Source organism: Lutjanus erythropterus, chromosome 23, assembly GCF_056507025.1.
Source record: "Lutjanus erythropterus isolate fLutEry1 chromosome 23, fLutEry1.hap2, whole genome shotgun sequence".
NCBI lineage: Eukaryota > Metazoa > Chordata > Actinopteri > Lutjaniformes > Lutjanidae > Lutjanus > Lutjanus erythropterus.
The window spans coordinates 5,939,993-5,958,434 of record NC_139339.1 but is presented as its reverse complement, the minus strand read 5'-3'; the positions used below and the strand labels follow the sequence as shown (position 1 = coordinate 5,958,434).

Below are 18,442 nucleotides of genomic sequence, written 5' to 3'. Positions count from 1 at the left end.
GCAGGCACTGGGTCCACGGGTTAACAAAAACACAAACACACTTGAGACCAGGTAAAAAGAGTGCGGCAACAAATACTCAAGCTGAGGATGAAATTTAACTTAAATTTAACTGTCAATACCGCACTATCTTAACCACAAAATGAGAAAAAAACAGTCTGCTGAATGTAATAATAAATGACCGACTCCACTGAGAACTGCACCGTGCAGTCATATAAATTCACAGCTTCCTTATCTAATAGGAAATGCAGCAGACACACACTGTTTTTATACAATAAATTCCAGCTGTATGTACACATTTTGGCAATATAATTCATGCATAACTAATTCAAAAACATTTGTGAAACATGATTTGAATTGGAAGAAACGGGCAGACGGCGACATTGGTCATTATAAGTGTGTCATGAATATTTTCCTCAATCTCAAGAAAAGTGGTACATTACAGACCTGTCATAAAGATGTCATTAAGTTTGATTACACTCTCAAAAGCTTTTGTAACGGTGGACAGAGTACATGGAAAGCGGTTGGCTAGTTTACTTGCAACAGTTTATGCAACAGGTTGATGTCAAGTTGTCATAACAAAAGACATTTCATTCATTTCATTGTGTCAACAGACAAACATTCAGAAAGACTCCTTAATGTTCATGACATGGTTATAACAGTGTAATCAACATCAACTTCGTCTTTCAACTTTATTTGTCCCCAAAAGGCAATTGGTTTTGCAGCAGGACAGACAGAAGACACAAAAAAAGCCTAGGCTGTAGGTTGGCCTGGGGTTCAGGAGGGAAATAGCGGTGGGAATGAACGAGCTCCTGAATCTGTTGCTCTTTACAGCAGGAAATCTGAACAGAGAACCCAGAACGCACAATCTGAAACTCAGAGTGAAGGGGGGGGGGGACCGACCGGTACTATCGATTCAGCCCTCCTCACCACCTGTGTGTTGCACAGGTCAGTGAGGCTGCTCGGCTGGACCACCAGAATTTTACTGCCGACCTTCACTATTTTGGAAAGAGCATTTTTTGACTTTACACTAAGATTCCCAAACCAACAGATAAAAGAAAATATAGAAGACGGTCATGAAGGTCTTATCCGCTTTGAGAGTTTGCACAGGCAGAACAATCGTTGCCGACCCTTTTTGCAAAGCATCTCTGTGTCAGCATTAAAAGTGAGCTTACGGCACCGAGGCACTCGTAAGTCTCCAACACCTCTACCACCTGACGGTTGATGGTGTTGCACTCGGACTGGGCCAGTAATGACAGTCTTATGCACAGCCCTTCAAATAAAGTGTTATCAAATGAACTCATCTCAAAAAAACTGGACCAAAATCCATGTGAAACCTTAACTAATCACGTGCGACAGAAGTAAAAGAAAAAGCAAAAACATAAAGATCTTATTCTAATTGAAATGAAAAGAAGTAATGTCGGGACAACTATGCTGCGATCTTAAGATAGGAACTAGCCTGTGATCTGGGAGGCTATAACGAAGCGAAACATGACAAAGATTCTTCAAAGAGCCTCTCTAGATTGGTATCATCACACCCCCTCGCACAGATAAACACACACACACACACACATAAAGATGGATGCTGTGACCTCAGGTCACCTCAAACTCTCTCAGATGAGGTGTAAAGATGAACACAAGATGAAACCACACTGCCTAAAGCAAACCCTGCAGTGTCGCAAAAATGACTTCTAAAGAAACAAACTGTGAGAAAGTCTCACTTCGACTTAACTTACAAACCTGCACTCTCACATCCAAATGTCTCAGTTTGTTGAAGTTTCCACAAAACTGGACAGAATACTGAGTCTAGTGCCATGAGGAGACACACCGGAGTCTTCGTGTCATCTGTCTTTTGCCATCTCATTCTTTTGGACACTTTGAATTTGTCTCTCTCTATTTTTTCCTCATCCAGTCCTCTGTGCGAGTCCAGAAATCAGTGGAACGTTGCCAGGAAGCATCTGATGTCTTGCAGCAGGGGAGTTTGTTCCTGAGCTCATTAGTTATTCAGTTATTGGTTGGTTTCACATGACAAACCATCAGCCTGTGTGATGGGCAATTTGCACAGGACAGATGCTCCTGTACTTGCATTGACATGATGCACTTTATTCAGTGTTTGTATAATTCACAGAGGAGACTTGGGTCCTCTTGCGCTCAATTAAGAACTGGTATGGTTCCCCCTGGGGCACGTTTACCACACACAAATAAAACTCTTCAATTTTCACTCAATGATGGGTCCTTGAGTCTTTCTGACCAAGGAAGACAAAAGCAGCACTAACTGGCAAATTTGTCAGTTGAAATGTCACTGGCAGATCTGATCAACACCAGCTAGTTAATCTAATGTTAGCTTCGTGAATTGGTTGAAAATGCAGTCCGGCATGTCCCCAGATTTTCAGAGAATCCAAGAACTACAATCGCTAGGAGACAAAAATAAAAAAAAAAAAAAGCTGGAGCGTTCTGAAAAAAGATGCTTTTCCTCCAGGCGACCGCATGTTGCCCCATATGCTCCTTCCTCATTGGGAACAATTGAAAAAACAACAGAAGCGCGTAGCGTTGTAGAAAAGTCAGTTAAAGAGTCCTGATTTGTTTGTGTTGTCACTTCAAAGCGTATTCATGCAAATGCCCCGTCATTACTCAGTCTTCCACACTTCTAAATTTAACAACATGACAGCCACAGGTGTACTGGCCTCCACGGGCCGTACCACCTTACTTGTCGTTTCATGTTACACTCCCTTCATCTTGATTGCCCTTTTGCTGTTTTCCCTCCGCTCCTCTCTCCATCTATCTTTTCCCTCCTGCCTCATGTCCTGTCGCTTTCCTGTCCATCACCCCCCCCAACACCCCACCTCTCTTCTTCTGTCTCTTTTTGCTGCTGGATGCGTGACATTTTACTGCTTAACACTTATGGCTCATCCTTTGCACAAACACACTCGCACACGCACAACAATGGGCGTAGACGCGCGCACACACACACACACACACACCAGAAGATAAACAGAGCTTTCTGAAATGCCAAACATAATTCCACACAACGGAGGAAAGCAGCATGTTGTCATGTGTCGAACTCAAACTTTGCTTGGTGTGTTCTGGTTTTCACTTGAATTTAAAGGTTATACGTAATGTGCTGAGGGACTTCATGGCAATCCCTCTGTGTGTTAAGTATAGAATAACCTTTGAATTATATATAGGAGCCACCAAAGAATGATCTGAAAAGCGTAGTGTACCTCTGATTTACTGTAGCCGCCTCCATTGGAAAAAAGAAAAAAAAAAAAACCTTGGAGTTATGTGGATGTCAGCCTGCGCTGTCATATCTCTGAGAGCAGACTAAAGCGTTAATAGGCCTTGGATTTGTTGCCAACGCTCTGACTCCTAACTGGTGACATTCCAGCACATCGACTCTCTCCAAGGCTATCGCTCACAAACACACAAACGAGGAAACGCTGAACCACAATTCTACTGATAAACAACATTTCTCTTGGCCACATGAGTGCATTCTCAGAAGTCCAGAGACACAAAACGCAGCAAGATCTCGACGCTCGGTTTGTGCCAATTTACACCCAAGATATCTAACCCCTTTCATGTAGTGGAATTTCTGTATGCTAATTGGGACGTGTGGTTCCCGGTGCACGGTTGGCTCAAGCTGGGGAGGCGTGGCCTTCTCTTGCCTTCCGACCCCTGCCTTCTGAGCGGCGCAGCACCCAGTCAGCTCCACCGATATCTGGGATGCAACTTGGGGACTGATTATACAAAGTCACTCAGCCTCAGTCGGTGCTGCTGAGGATCAGCTTGCTAGATGTGTCTCTGCTGTGTGTTTGATAAATTTTAAGAAACTACTTACTGAGGCATTTGTAAATCTTGCTGGAACTGGGCCAGGCTTTAGATTTCCATCACGTAGCAGAGTCTTTGTTTAGAATACACTCAAAGAAGGAGTGCTGTTCTCACTCTTTTTGGTTTTATTAAATAAAAGGCAGGTATAGGGGTTTTAGTTTCACTGTTTAATTTTGTTTTGCAGTTTGTAGCTCTAATTTTTCAGTCTTTTTGTTATATTTATTTGTTTTGGGAAGCGCCCACAGGCTCTTTTCCTTTGAAAAATTTTCAAGCTGAAATGGTTGAGGAAAACTACACACACTTTTATTCTTAAATAACTTCATTTGCTATCCACAACTGGTTTATGCTGCTTTCCGTTTCCATCACAAGCTAGGGTTGTGACATAACTGGGGGTTCATCAGAGATCTGAACCCAGGACTTCTCGCACACACACCTAAACCTTCGCTCATTCTAGAAAGAATTTGTGGGAAAAAACTTTACTAACAGCTGCGATGAAATTCATAACTTCTTCGCAGAAACAGTAAGGGACTTGTGTGATGAGTCACTGAACAATAAAAGGTGTCAAACTGATATCACTTCTCAAACTATCAACTTTAGCAAAAACTTTCTGTGGCAGCAGGAAACTAAACTTCATTAGTAGTGAACAGCACATTCATAAGCTATATTATGTAGTACACAGATCCAGGTTCCCAGAAACCAAAGGCCATCTGCTTTTCACCGTAGAAAGCCAGTCAGTGACAGATTTAAACTTGCGTTGCCAGGTGGGTGCAGTTAACTAGCTGGTAAGATGTGTGTTTTTCAAGCTGGCAGTGGATAATTTCATGCACCGCTATAAAAAAGGGGTAGATGGATAAAAAGTTTGTTTACCTGCATCTCAGATGCTAATTTGGCCATTGATGAGGAATGGGCCACAAAGAATCTATGCAAGGACACTACATGAGGACAATTCTGCAGTCTACAACAAAACCAAAACTTTAAAACCCTGAGGAAATGTCTTAATCGGTGTCACAAACAAACTGAAGCACTGAATCTATGTCAATGTGCAAGCAAAAAAAAAAAAGTGTGCTTACTTTGATGGGGACGTCTTTGTAAGACAATTTGTTGGCAAGGACACAAGTACTTGGATTCTTTTTTTTAGCTCTGGGACATCAAATTCATGCAGCCAACTCTAAATAGCTTTAATTTCAAAGGTTAAAAGATAGCTGCCATGTTTTTGCCACCAGCAGTCTTAAGAGAAACATGTGTAAGTCAACACCATCATCCAGATCCCGTCTTTGCATCAATGTACCGTTCTCTGCTGATGTCAATGCCGTACAAAGCTTTTGTACTAGTTTGCTGGTGCAGAATACCAAGTGCTCCACTTCTTGTCTGATCAGCACATGCACCAAGGTTGCTCACACTGTCGTCATCGGCCGTTTTGTCCTTACCAAAAAAGAAAAAAAAAAAAAAAAGCCTGTCCCTACACTGAGAAACCGCAGCTGTCGTCGCACAGAATGATTTCAATTGGAGCCACTGCAGGAAAGGTACATTAGGTCGACTTCCAGGAGTGTGTTTACATAATCCACGGCGAGCGAGGACAAAGGACAGTGTCCACAAACCCATCAAGTCTTGGCTAACATCTAACACTTTCTCACTCTATCAGAAGGGAAAATTAATCTATTAAATCTGCGCTGACAGTTTGTAAAGTGCACTCCAAGTTAAATGAGAAATTAGAGTTGGGAAGACCAATTTGACTTGCAATTTCACCTCATCATGACTAATTCAAACCAGACTGAGGAATTACTATGACTGAGCTGATAGAATTTTCTGTTCCACCAGCTGCAGAAATCCCTTTATTCTTACGGCCCTGATGTCATCTCACTACAGGTAAGAAACTCTGTATGAAATACAGCAAAGCAAATTATATTTTTTAAAGTGGGGGTGTATGGGGTACCTCAGTTTAGGGAAACAGCTGGAGCACCTGTGTCTTTCATCTGCAGAACAAGCTTGCAATACGCTTCTGGTTCTGCGACCTGGATATTCAACATGCGATTTCGATAATACTGTGATTAATAATGAAGCTTTACTTCCCACACTGTAGAACTGTCACAAATGGCTACAATGGCAGAAAAAGCATAATTGAATAAGGTGTCGCTGATCAATGGATGTGAAGTCACACCTCTAAATTCATTCACTGCTGGCACCCGTTCTCAGTTCATTTACACTCTGTGTTGCACCTCAGAAGTAGGACATGAAGTGTTTTTCTTTAATTCTGAGGCTTGTTTTCTCACGGCCTGCTAACTGATTTACAACGAAACTCTTTTGCAAAGTCATTAATGGTATTTCAGCTTTGAATTGTACTTCAGTGAGGCTTAATAACTGGAATGTGTCTCTATACGTCGCTATGGCAAAACTGTGCAGAATGTGAAATCAGCTCAGCGGCAAGAAAACAGTTTAGAGGAGTTGTTCACCTGCACACTTGATAGTTGACTAGGATTTTTCACCTTGAAATGAGGTGCTTCATTTTATACAGTGAGGAATCTATCTGGACATTAATCCACAGCTCACCAAAACATCTGATGCCTGATGCGGCTTCTAGTTGCAGCCTGATTAATAGGTCATCACACCTTTCACCCCAACATGCTGGGCAGAAAGAAGCACATGTCTGCACGTGTTACTTCAGACACATCCAGATAGCACACTGTTTATCGTTAACTGCAGGGTGAAAATTAAAAGACACAAATGTGCAAATTGTGTGCGTCAAGCAGAAGAAATGTGAAATCAAAATGAAATCTTTATCACTTTTGATTCGGTGCCTTTTTCTCATCTAACTCAACATTTAACTGGCTTTAAACAAAATGTCAGCCTTCTGTTTAAGTAGAATTTAGAGTGGCAAAGACTACCATCTCTTCTGCAGAGTTTTTTTTAAAAAACACTGTAACTTTCATTAAGCTGACAAAAACAAACATTTCCCCAGGCCGGCTGATTCAACACTGTGCGCTACGTCATTATCATGTTTACAATGTAGTTTTAAAACTAAAAGTGCACAAAACCAAAGAATTCAAGCGTGATCTTTGTACAGTGCTGACCCCCAGGTGGCTGCGCCTGTTCATGGGTACAAATAATGGAATAAAACAACACCTTCATTTATTAAATGGGCCATTTGTAGACACAAAACACTGAAAATAAGCCCATTAGAAAGGTGTGGGACACTTGTGATTCTATCGGTGTATCATTTGCTCATATGGCTGTTACATGAACAACCCATGCAGCTCATTATTTTTAATTACCTCCACCTTCCCAGTCTGTTCACAGTGGCTTTCGCCGACACCGCTGCTGTCTGTCAACAACCGTGTGCTGCTGCTGATCATGTTTAGCACAATCTCCCTAAAACGAGAGGCCTCTGTGTCAGCTTTAGACACTGACAAAGTATGTTTTCAGTCTGCAAATCAAGAAATAAAGGGCAATACAAGAGCCTGTAATCAACAAGACGGGTCAGAGAGAGATGCGAGAAATGTTCAAGAATGCTGGAGCGCCACTTCACACTGAGTTGTTGTGCTCTGCGGCTGATTCGGTACATAAAGACATTCAATAAGATGCAGTTTTAACTGCATTGCACCATTAAGCATGCTAGACTGGCTTGAATAGTTTGAGATGGGCTTTTAAAGCCATTCACAGCAAACCAATACAAAGAAAACCATCACATTTACATCTCTGCTCTCAGGAAAGTTTCTCTGCTCATGTCAAACAGTCAGGGTCTATGACAGCTTCTTGCTTTCCAGCATGACAACAAACCATTTTCCTCTTCCATCAGCTCAAGAGGGCATTACTTCCTCACCTCACAGGAAACAACGAGAACGCCAAATAAAAGCAGGTATAAAAGCTGCACACAAAGCACCGGCACCGTCTCACACACACACAAAGCCGAGCGTCCTACCTTGACCCCTCGCACCCTGAACTCGGCCAGGGCTCGGCTCATCTTGGAGGACGCCGTCTGGAGGTCCTTCCCGCTGGCGATGACTTTTACCAGCAGGGAGTCGTAGTGGGGTGAAATGACAGCACCCTGGAAGGCAGACGCGCTGTCCAGGCGGATGCCCATGCCTTCACCGCTTCGGAAGACCTGGCAAGAAAACAGGAAAGAGGAGCAAAGACAACAGAAAAATGCTTTTAAAGTGGGTTGTTATCAAATTGATATATAAAAATATAAAATGCAGCAAAAAAAAAAACTTGCAAAAAACATACTTAACATTCTGAGGAGAAAGTCTGCAGATTGCAATGAATAACTGTTCATTAACACAGAGTGCATATAATTTGTGGGCAGAGCAAATATATCAAGAATATATACCTCGTTCCTGTGGATTTCATTAAGGTGGATTCTGCTGCAGTTGGCAAGAAAACTTGCACAATTTGTCAATTTAAGATTTAGTGTTTTCATTAGGGCTATTATTATCTCACCCTGCATGGTCCAGTAATCTCAGCGGATGAATGTTGTACTTTTTGTCGGAAATAATAATATTTTTGTCAATTATGTGCAACTACTATACCTCTGCGATCTGTTTTATTCACAGCACTTAGGAAACTATAATGGTACAAGTGTAGAGTTGCGATGATTAATCAATTAGTTGTCAACTAATGAATCAGTCAGAAACTCATAATTCCTTCATTCGAGGTGCCTAAATGTGAATATTTTCTGTCTTCTATATGATGGTAAACTGAATATCACTGGGTTGTGGAAAAAACAAGACACTGATGAGCAGTTTTCACCATTTTCTGACATTTTAAAGACCAAAAACAAATCAATTAAACAAGAAAATAACCGACAGATTAATCAGCAATGAAACCAATGGTTGGTTGAGGCTCTACACTAGTGTTTGCAGCCCGGTGCCTGAGCTTACTGGAGGGTATAAGATTCAGCTGTGTAGCTCATGCACCCACTGCTTCAGAGGTCAAGAGCGAGAGAGGGCAGGAGGCAGACCAGTCACACACCAAAAATGAAAGACAGAGCGCCCCGGTTGCTCACTGGTGTGAAACATGTCAATGTGCTTGGTTCGAATCCAGCCCTGCACCTTTGCCACATGTTTCTCAGTCTTTCCCATCACCCAGCACTTTGAACTGTCAACTGTCAAAGTGAAAATGCCAGAAATCTAAAAAGAAAAAAGAAAAAAAGAAAAAGAAAAAATTTGGCAGACAAAAACTTTGACTTCCCAAAAGTGGAAGGATGCAGAGTGAAATGTTTTATTTTTTGCTTCTGTCAGTTCAATATTTCTGTGCAGTGTTGCAGGATTTATCATTCCTTACTTGTTCTACAAACCCCATTTCCCAAAAAAGTTGTGTAAAACAAATAAAAATAGAAAGATTTGCAAAAACTTTCTGACCTATATTCAATTGAATACAGCACCAAGAAATTTAATGTTCAAACTGCTTAATAACACTCAGTAAGTGAAATTCATTTCCTTGCTTGATATATAAATTAAAGTGCTCAACAGTCTGGTCCAGTCTGTTGTTGTATTCTGTGCTTCATAGTATGGACTCGTCAAACCACAGCATACTTTTCTACTTTGCGTCAGTCCATCTCAGGTGAGCCTGGGCCCACAGAACTTTCTGGATGATGTAAATATATGATGCTGCAACATGCTGTGTTTACCGACAACAGTGTTCCCGAGCCCATGATGGATCCTTTATACAATTATATTGGTTTTTAATGCAGCGCTGCCTGAGGGGTAAACGGTCACGAGCAGTGTTGGTTTTCAGCCTTGCACCAACATGCAGAGATTAATTTGGATTCTCTGAACTTTTAGTGATATTGTGGATTACAGAGCTGAGCAATGTTGCTCTTAAACGCTGGGTTTTTCACAGAGTGGCGAACCTCGCTACATCCTCGCTTCGAGGAATCAAGTCAAAAAGTATTTGCAAATCACTGCATTCCAATTTTATTTTCATCTTAACGTCCCAACTTTTTTTTAAATATTTGTATTTGTATTTTTATACAATAATATATCAACACCTTTTGCAGTATTTGTTAGTGGATTGTAACATGGACGATGCAGGGATGCATTATATCTGCTCGGCGTGTACGACGTAAGCACAAATTAACCCACTCCTGGAAGCCAATGAGAGACGTACGAGAAGGGCAAAATAAGGAGATGAGAGGGGAGAAAACAAGCATGAGATGAGTTAGAAACGAAAAGGCTGTGCCGATCCAAACCACTTGGCAAGAGAGCAGAGAGGGAGGAGAGGAGATGTGAAGAGGAGAGTGAGGACTGTCCAACACTACAACATATGGAGCCCCTTGAGGGCTGGATGAGAAAGATGAGTAGAAATTATAATTATAACAATGTTGTGCCACACTGATGATATGCCGGTAATATTTTTAGACAATGTAGATGTGCTGAGCTGCCAACGTTTATGACCAACAATATTTTTTCATTATCCTTTTTGCTCTTTACAACTTACCATTTTATCTAGAGTGATTCTTGAAAGCTATTTTGTTCATCTCCAACGGCTGGAAACGATCAAAATACTGTATAATCCCCGTCATAAAGCATGTTAGCAAAAATGTGTTACGATACTACTGTACGATGACAGATCACTTACATTATAGCAGCCAAAGTAAATGGACCACCCTTAACACCAGGGTGCTGTAAAACCGTGTTATACTCCAGTGCTACAGTAAAATACACACACACACACACACACACACACACACACACACACACGCCCAGTGGCTCAGGCTGTCTGAAGGGCAGACATGTTTTCTCCACTGAAAGGGCCCTTAAGAAGGCACTTTATCATGTTTTGTCCACTGGAAAAGCACATTTTCACCATTGGAAAGACATCCTAGGGGGTACTTCATCATAATTTCTGCAGTGGAAGGGCATTTCATCAAGTTTTGCCCACTGGAAGGAACCCCAAGTACACCCTTCATCTGGGTTTGTCCGCTGGCAGGCCACTCGATCATGTTTTATCTACCAAAGGGGCATCATAGACGGCACTTTTGCCATGTTTTTTCAAATATGAGGACACCAGGAGGGAGCGATCACCACCCCTGCCCACCCTCTAGTGGACAGTGTTTCCACCAGATGCACTGCGGCGCGTTTTAGCAGCGTCCCAGAAGCGGCTCGGTGCTCCTTTCTGCAGAAAAAACACGCAGCAGGTCTATTTTTTATGGATGGCGCGTCAATTAGTACAGAGCAGGTCGAACGGGTAGGAAGTCAGGCACCGAAAATCCAGGGAGAAGCCGGTTAATTTTCAAAATAAAAGAACATGATGGAAATTGCAGTCGCTCGTATGACGGAACAAAACCGCGGCACACACACAACGTCACAAAGCCGCATCTGGTGTAAATTACGGGTTAAGCCAAATGTGATGCAACAGCAGGGAAGCATCAGATGTCAAATTGCTGTAACAATTTACACACAAATCTGTCTTAACATCAAGCTGAATGCCAAATCACAGCTGTGAGTGGACATTAATGTATTTTTCAAGTTTCAAGTACTTCAAAGTACAGCTCATTCATGGAGACATCCTTCACCAAGGAGTTCAGATCTTTTTCCAACTTAAAATGGAGGCCAAGTTGAAACAGACTGCCTACATAAAGCTGTAAACGTAAGAGATGCTGAAGCAGAGGAAATCGTGGCGAGCGCGGCTGCCCACGCACACTGCCCCCACACCTGTACAATATGCCGTTTCAAGGCTCAAAGCCCCAATTTCCAGGTTGTGATTTTCATAAAGCACGGCACTCCCTCTTTGATTTTAAAAGGCTTGAGGGCGGTCATCAGCACTTCAAGTGTCATTGAAGTAGAGCTCAAAGTTACCCACACACTTTCTGATGCATGTGAACAACTCTGAGAGCTGCTCTGCATAGAATAAATCAATCTAAATTCAAAAAGCAGTGTTTATATTTGAAGAACATGATGACAATTGTAAAAAGATTGCCGTTTGGGCCATTTCAGTATATTATTCAGCAAGCTTCAATAGGACGGAATAATTTTCAAGTAAATATTGACTGATGCATTTCAGGTGGGGACACATGTTTAAAAAAGAAGCATTCTTAAATGTGCCCCCTGTCTCTACAGGAGGGCCTCGCCATTTTCAGAATAATGAAATATTGTCTGCATTATTACCAGAAAGTAGAACGTACAATGAAGCAGTAAAAATAATGACTTCTCCCAAACAGACAAGAGTAGGCAAGATAAATTAAATATTTTACTGAAGCACATAAAAGCGGGAACATTGATCTCTTCTCCAACTCACAGAGCAAAAGTCAAATAAGAGACTTTGACAATAAAACCTGCATTGTGAGATGGAGCAGTTGACTCTCTCTCTCTCTTGCTTATAGATTGGAACTTGACAAAAATGAATATAATCTGGGAAAATTGGATTGAATGTATATTGCCAATTAGGTCAGACTTTATAAAAGTTGCTACAGGTTTTGAGATGTTCCTTAAAACCATTTTTACACAAAAATCCGCAAGTATATGCAGGTTTTTTCTTTTTAAACGAAGCTAAACCTGCTAAAAATAGACAAATGACCATTTTCCCTCTTGCCTCTTTGTTTTATCACTAGAAGTTGAGACTCAACTCATGTATATGCAGGAGAGCAGAGAGAAAAATGTTTTTCTAAGTGTCTGTGTGTTCGGCTGTCAGCACCTCTGTAGCTTTTAAATGAATCTCTTTGATCTGAAGTTTAGATTCTCTCCTGCGTCGCAGTCTGTACTTTCAGGTATCTGCTTTATTTTATGGTTTCATGTCATGTAAAGTTACTGCTGATGAAAATCAAACATTTCCTGATTTTGCTGCTTCATAATAAAATAAGAGGGAGCTTTTACTGCGAAGAATTTATAGGAAATAAAAGGTTTATCCATCGTCTAGCCACTTGGCTTTAGATGAGCGTGTATCAATTACATACACACCTTTAAGTGGGTGCAAACTCCACCGTGCCGCACCGAGTCAAACTGAGTCAAGTCAGCACATGTGGATGAAAAAGGAGAAAAAAATTGCAGGCCGATGGAGGCGACAAGCCTCCACTGCCTCCCCAAAAAGGGGTAAAAAATTAGTGTGTCCACATGGGTGTTATGTTTCCATCACTGCCGACTGGAGCTTGAGGCGATAAATACCTGTGACTACTTCAGAGTCATTTGACCAGGGAATGACAAAACCCACATTATAGTGAGTGTTAGTCGGATTTTTGTCCAGTGGAAAAGGGGCTTTACTTCCTGCACAAGGAACATATTTAGAATATCTGGTCAAACAAACGTAAAAATGTGCACTTTTTTTTTTTGAAAGGCATAACTTCAGTTAAGCCCCGGTCATTTCAAGCAACACTAAATGCAACAAGAAGAATTACGCACTACCGTACTACCTACAATAGAGGCACAATCCCACAAGGTCAGACTCTGAACACGCATGTACTTTTTAATCATAGTTTTTTGTTTGTTTTTTTTTTACGTTTCCCATCATTGTATTTCCCGGGAAACAGGAAATGGTCTTGATTAGATTTCCCAGGAATCCCGTTTCTTGGGAGTAAACCGTAGTGTGGTACATGATCGATGCAGGTACAGTGAAAAATATTTCTTCAGTGTGACTTGGTCTGAAGCATTAAGATGCATGTATACAAAAAGATAAGAATAGAAAGTGAGGGATGCTTGGATATATAGATGTGTATATGTATACAGGGGTGGTGATTTACATACAGCTCCTTGAAATTGGTCTTTTTATGGTATATTATTTTTTTTCTTTAATTTTTTTCATAACATCTTTAATGTTAAAAAATGTATAAGTAATGAGAAAGGGTTAGGTCTTTGGTGCGTATGTGGATGTATAATAAAATAAAATAAAAGGAAAAACATGAAAAAATAGCATTTTGTAAATAAATAGAAAACTGGAAACAAGGGGACAGAAATAGGAATGTTAGGAAAGTACGACAGTTACATATACACACATACATGGATTTTTTAAACTGATATTTAGTCAACTCTGGGTCACTTTGTTTCCATTCAAGTCTTGAGGCAGTTGCTAACCCCCTTCTGCGTAAATGCCCCTGGGAAAATCTACACCGTGTTTACTTTCCCTCTCTATTCAGTAAATCTTTCCTCACTGTGAGCAAACCATATTTTAAAATTGTTCTCTGTCAGCCCGTAACACTGCAGGCCAAGCACAAGACCGATGCAGCTGTTAGTGTTGACTGCTGTGTTAAAGTGACTGACTGGCTGGCTGTCCGACAGCTGCCCGGGCTCTTTTTGCACGTTGTTATTTAATATCAAACTGCTACGTCCCCAGGGGATTGGGGGTAGCATACGATAAAAAAAACCCTCAAACACTGCCGCTCTTAGCTTTGACTTATTTGGTCGATACATTCGCACGAGTTGACTGAGCATCAAGGCTATTTTTAGCAGCATCCCGCGAATAATCACACATTCTAACAACAACAAACTCGAGGTTATAAAAGGGGAAGGCCGAGGATCAGTGACTAGCTCAAAGGCAACTTCTCTTCCCTGGTATCCTGCCCTTTGTTGCGTCTCGCTGTTGTAGTTCAGTTTTTTTTTTAAATGAACCGACAGCATCTTGTGCAGTTTCACATCTGGGAGCCGTCCACACCAACCAGAGACGCGGGTCGACTGATGGGCGCCAATCTGCGTTCGCCAAAACTCATTAAAACTGACCTGATTGGTGGTCTGGAGGCTGTTTCTGTGAAGCCCCATGGGGCGTTTGTGTGCTTGAGATGCTGTCTGAATGTTTTGCGATTACATGCTGCAAACTAACTGTCTAACAGGCAATTGGAGGGTTTTTATCGGAGTCGTGTAAATCCGCTGTGTAAAGTCAGCGCGTCAGAATCTGATTTGGAACATCTGCATGGCCACTTTTTTGACAGCGGAAAAGTCGCTGCAGACGGCTTGTAATTCAACAAGTGTGGTTGCATTCCTGAGGCGAGGCCAGATGGTTAGTGACAACGGCAATTGCTATGTTGTTTCCTGGTTGGCATTTTTACCAGGTGTGAGAGTGAGATATGTTTTCTAATCTGATTGCTCAAGCTGCTCTGTGATTGCTTTAAATAAACATGCATGAGAGGACTTAAAGAATTTCAATGGTAAAATGCCTGGAATTTTCTATCTGAAACGATGTTGGCTTATGATGCACAACAAAGATCAGAAGAATCTGACGATTAAATGCTGTAAGGCGCTGACATTCACACCTCATGCCTTTTTTTTACCCCCTTTGGTTTGTGGACATTTACTTTTGTTTAATAAATAAGTTCTTCTGAAATCCTTAAAATGATTCTCTAGCTGTGACAAATTCACAGGGGAATAAATTCTGGAATATAATCTAATCAGTCATAAAAAGCCGGAGGGGAACGTCTCTGAGTAACCTCACGTCCTCCTATAAGACTGAAGTAAGACTGCAGAGTCTCAGTGAACTGGATCCAGACAAACAACAATATAGTCAACACATTTGCATAAATATCCGTGCTTTAAAATGCACCGGACGGCAACAAGGCTGGCAGCTATAAATGCACGCGCACACACAAACATCCACACAGACAACACCTTGAGCCCTTAAACGCGGCCAACGCGGGCCAATATTGTTCCAAATCGAATTCCTAACTGTAAACAATCTCGTCCCGCTCGTGTCAGGAGACTAATCAAACATGCAGCGAGACAGATGTTTGTCGTTACACTTTACTGCACAAACATATACGCGGGATATGTGGTCAGACTGGATGCCACAAAACTAACACAGTGGAGCCCCAGTTATTGGAGCCGCTCAGATGGAGGTTGTTTTGCAGGGAGAAACAAATAAAAAATAACACTGAGAATGTAATTCCAGGGGGATTTCAGTAACCGTAGGCACACAATTTGAAAACTGAAGCTCACTTGATGTACATGAGAGAATTTCCAACAATTAATCCCAATTAACTGAGTGTTTTTGCTTTCTTTTTGCTCATTAAGGATGTGTGAAGCATTTCCACATTTACTTTTGTCTACTGTGTGTTAATGAGGGATAATGCACTTTTATTACCGTGCTACTGTGTATGCGCCTTTGTGAATATAAAGTGTATTAATTTTGGCTCCAGGGCATATAGATACAAGATGAATAGTGCCACAGCAGCACCCCATGGAGACAAGAGAGCGCCTTTATCTCACACGCTCAACAAGGACTCAAACCCGAGCAGTGCCACTAAAGATCTTGTAGCCAGATGGGGAGAAGAGAAGGGGAGATACTGTACGGGCAGAATTGAACGAAAAGCCAAGTACCATTTTAATAATTGAAGTCAAGGTGTCAGCTTCTTTCAGCCCAGGGCGCTGTCTAACAAGACAACCCCACTTTCTTCTCTCACGCTCTCCCCATGTCATCGTCTCGCTCCGTCTTTCTCTCACGCTCTCTGGACAGTCATAGATACTAATAATTTAAGTACAAAGGCATTGAAATGGCCTTGCTGACACATACATGCGCTGATTTGGACCCCTGCCGTCCTGCGCGCACGCTCGCACGTTGCTGCAGTCTTGCTCCTTGTCTATAATAATCCAGGATCATCCCTTTGGTTTTCCTGTGGATTCCTGATTCCCGTTTATCAGTGAATAAACACAAACACTCGCACACAAGCTCGCATCAAGACTTCTAGTTCATCATACCAATATAAAACCCCACTTCCAAAAAAGTTGGGATACCGTGGAAAACATAAATAAAAATATAATACAGTGATCTGCCATTCTTGCTTGATACACAACTTTGTTTACTCAGCCAAATAAATTGTATTCTGTTTTTATTTACGTATTTTTTTACAGCGTCCCAACTTTATTGGAATTTGTATTTGTATTAATATATCAATAACATTGCAGGTCTATTGTAAGTCGGTCTTTCTCCTGCATTCCTGCTTCTTATTCTCCTGTCATCACCTCGCTGCCTATAGCCTCCTTGCATTTGTCAGCGCTCGAAACATATCACTCAAACTCTCCTCCGCTCCCTCTGCAGCATAGGTCAGCGGTGTATTTCTCTGACATTATATGAAAGAGCGTTGGTCCGCCGCAGGCACATTACAAATCCTCACTCCCCAGCCTGCTATTGCGGCCTTAAAAAAAAAAAAAAAAAAAAAACAATATCTCACATTCCTAAAAAACACTTTTCTTTTCAGGAATTCAGATAAAGAAGTCCATTTCCCCACTGATGCACATGCATTTTCACGACTGTCAAAATGGCTTCTGGATGGGTTTCAGAGGCCCGAGCCATAAAACTTACTTTGAGGCACACGGCGGAAAGAGAAAAACTGAAACCAAAACAAAAAAAAAAGCATGAAAAGTTGAGCTGCGACGTTTCACTTGACCATGCTCATACATTGCCTTACTAATGTAACAAGGCAAAAGAACATTTGTTTTAAAAAAAAAACATTTGACCATTTAGAAAGAGAAACAGCGTTACTCTGACATCCACACAGTTTGGATGCTTTGCTATCAGCGGTTTGACTAAATAGGTTTTTACTCAACAACTGAGAGATAACTAGACCTGTGAATTGTAGTAAAAAAAAAAATGTGTGCATTTGTCACAGTGGATCTGTCACAGTGCCATGCAATTTATCACGGAGATAAATATCACAGTCACCACTGTGAATTATATATGACCAAGAGAAATGGCTCTCTTTAGCAAAAGGGTAAGAATTTCATTTGTCTGCATTTATACAAATGGTTCAACTCCTGAAACGGTTTCAGTATTGTTCATTACTTCCTCTAATTTCCACTAATTAATGATACATTTTCAGAGGTCAGGTTACATGCAGTGTACAACTACAATTAAATACTACATTTAACACATTTATTCCAAATGTTTAAAGCTGTTTAATTGCCTTTTATGCATCTTGCCAGACTGCCTACTTTAAAAAATGTCAATGAATGCAGCATTCATTGATTGTTTTTGGCCTCAGGCTGTCAAAACACTGACATATCACATTTTAAAGTTGTGATTTCTAATGTGCTACAAAACAATTGCATATTTACACTTCTAGCAGACAGAACAACATTAACATTCATTCGGAGGTGTGTGTTTATGACAACCTGAAAAACGAGTCAATATTTGCTATATCTCTTCGCAGATCTTAAGCTCTGTAATGCTCCACCATGCTTAGCAGCAGGTTGCTGATTTCGGGCTCGTTGTAAAACCAAAACAAGCTGAAAGAGCTGAAAGTGGAGTCAAGAGCTCAGCATCTGACTTATTGTAAGTTATTGCTAATGCACGCTGAACATTTCCTACAGCTGCTGCTGCACATTAAATGCATTTAACTGGCGAAACACGAGTTGACTTTAATTATGAAGCAGTCTTTAAGTAAACTTAGCTCTCCTGTCTTCCATCAAAAATGTCATTTTTTGGTGGATCTGTTTAAACTATTGTCAGGAGTAATGGAACAAAAGGAGCAGCCTTTCATTTTTACTGTTTGCAGACTCACACTGTGTCATCAGACCACTGTTGTTCACTGAATGATGAAAATAGCTAATTATGAACTGACTTTTTTTTATTAAAACAACAATGGTTTGTTTTGCTGCCCCAAGACTTATGTGACCTGTTGTGTAAACCTGCTTTTGCTGAGAAATTAAAAGGTGTCAGATGCACAATAACGGTGCAACAAAGCTAGTTAAAGATGATTAGTATTTCCTGC

At 41.1% G+C, this 18,442-nt stretch overlaps 1 protein-coding gene across 1 annotated transcript in view; it reads right to left on the bottom strand.

Moving 5' to 3' along the window:
- Positions 1 to 18,442, bottom strand: part of LOC146305548 (pyruvate carboxylase, mitochondrial-like) — a 399,577-nt gene that overhangs the window by 215,213 nt on the left and 165,922 nt on the right. Inside the window, exon 12 of the mRNA XM_084711698.1 lies at positions 7,739 to 7,921. Within this exon, the coding sequence (XP_084567824.1) occupies positions 7,739 to 7,921 (183 nt within the window). The remainder of the gene's footprint in view (positions 1 to 7,738; positions 7,922 to 18,442) is intronic.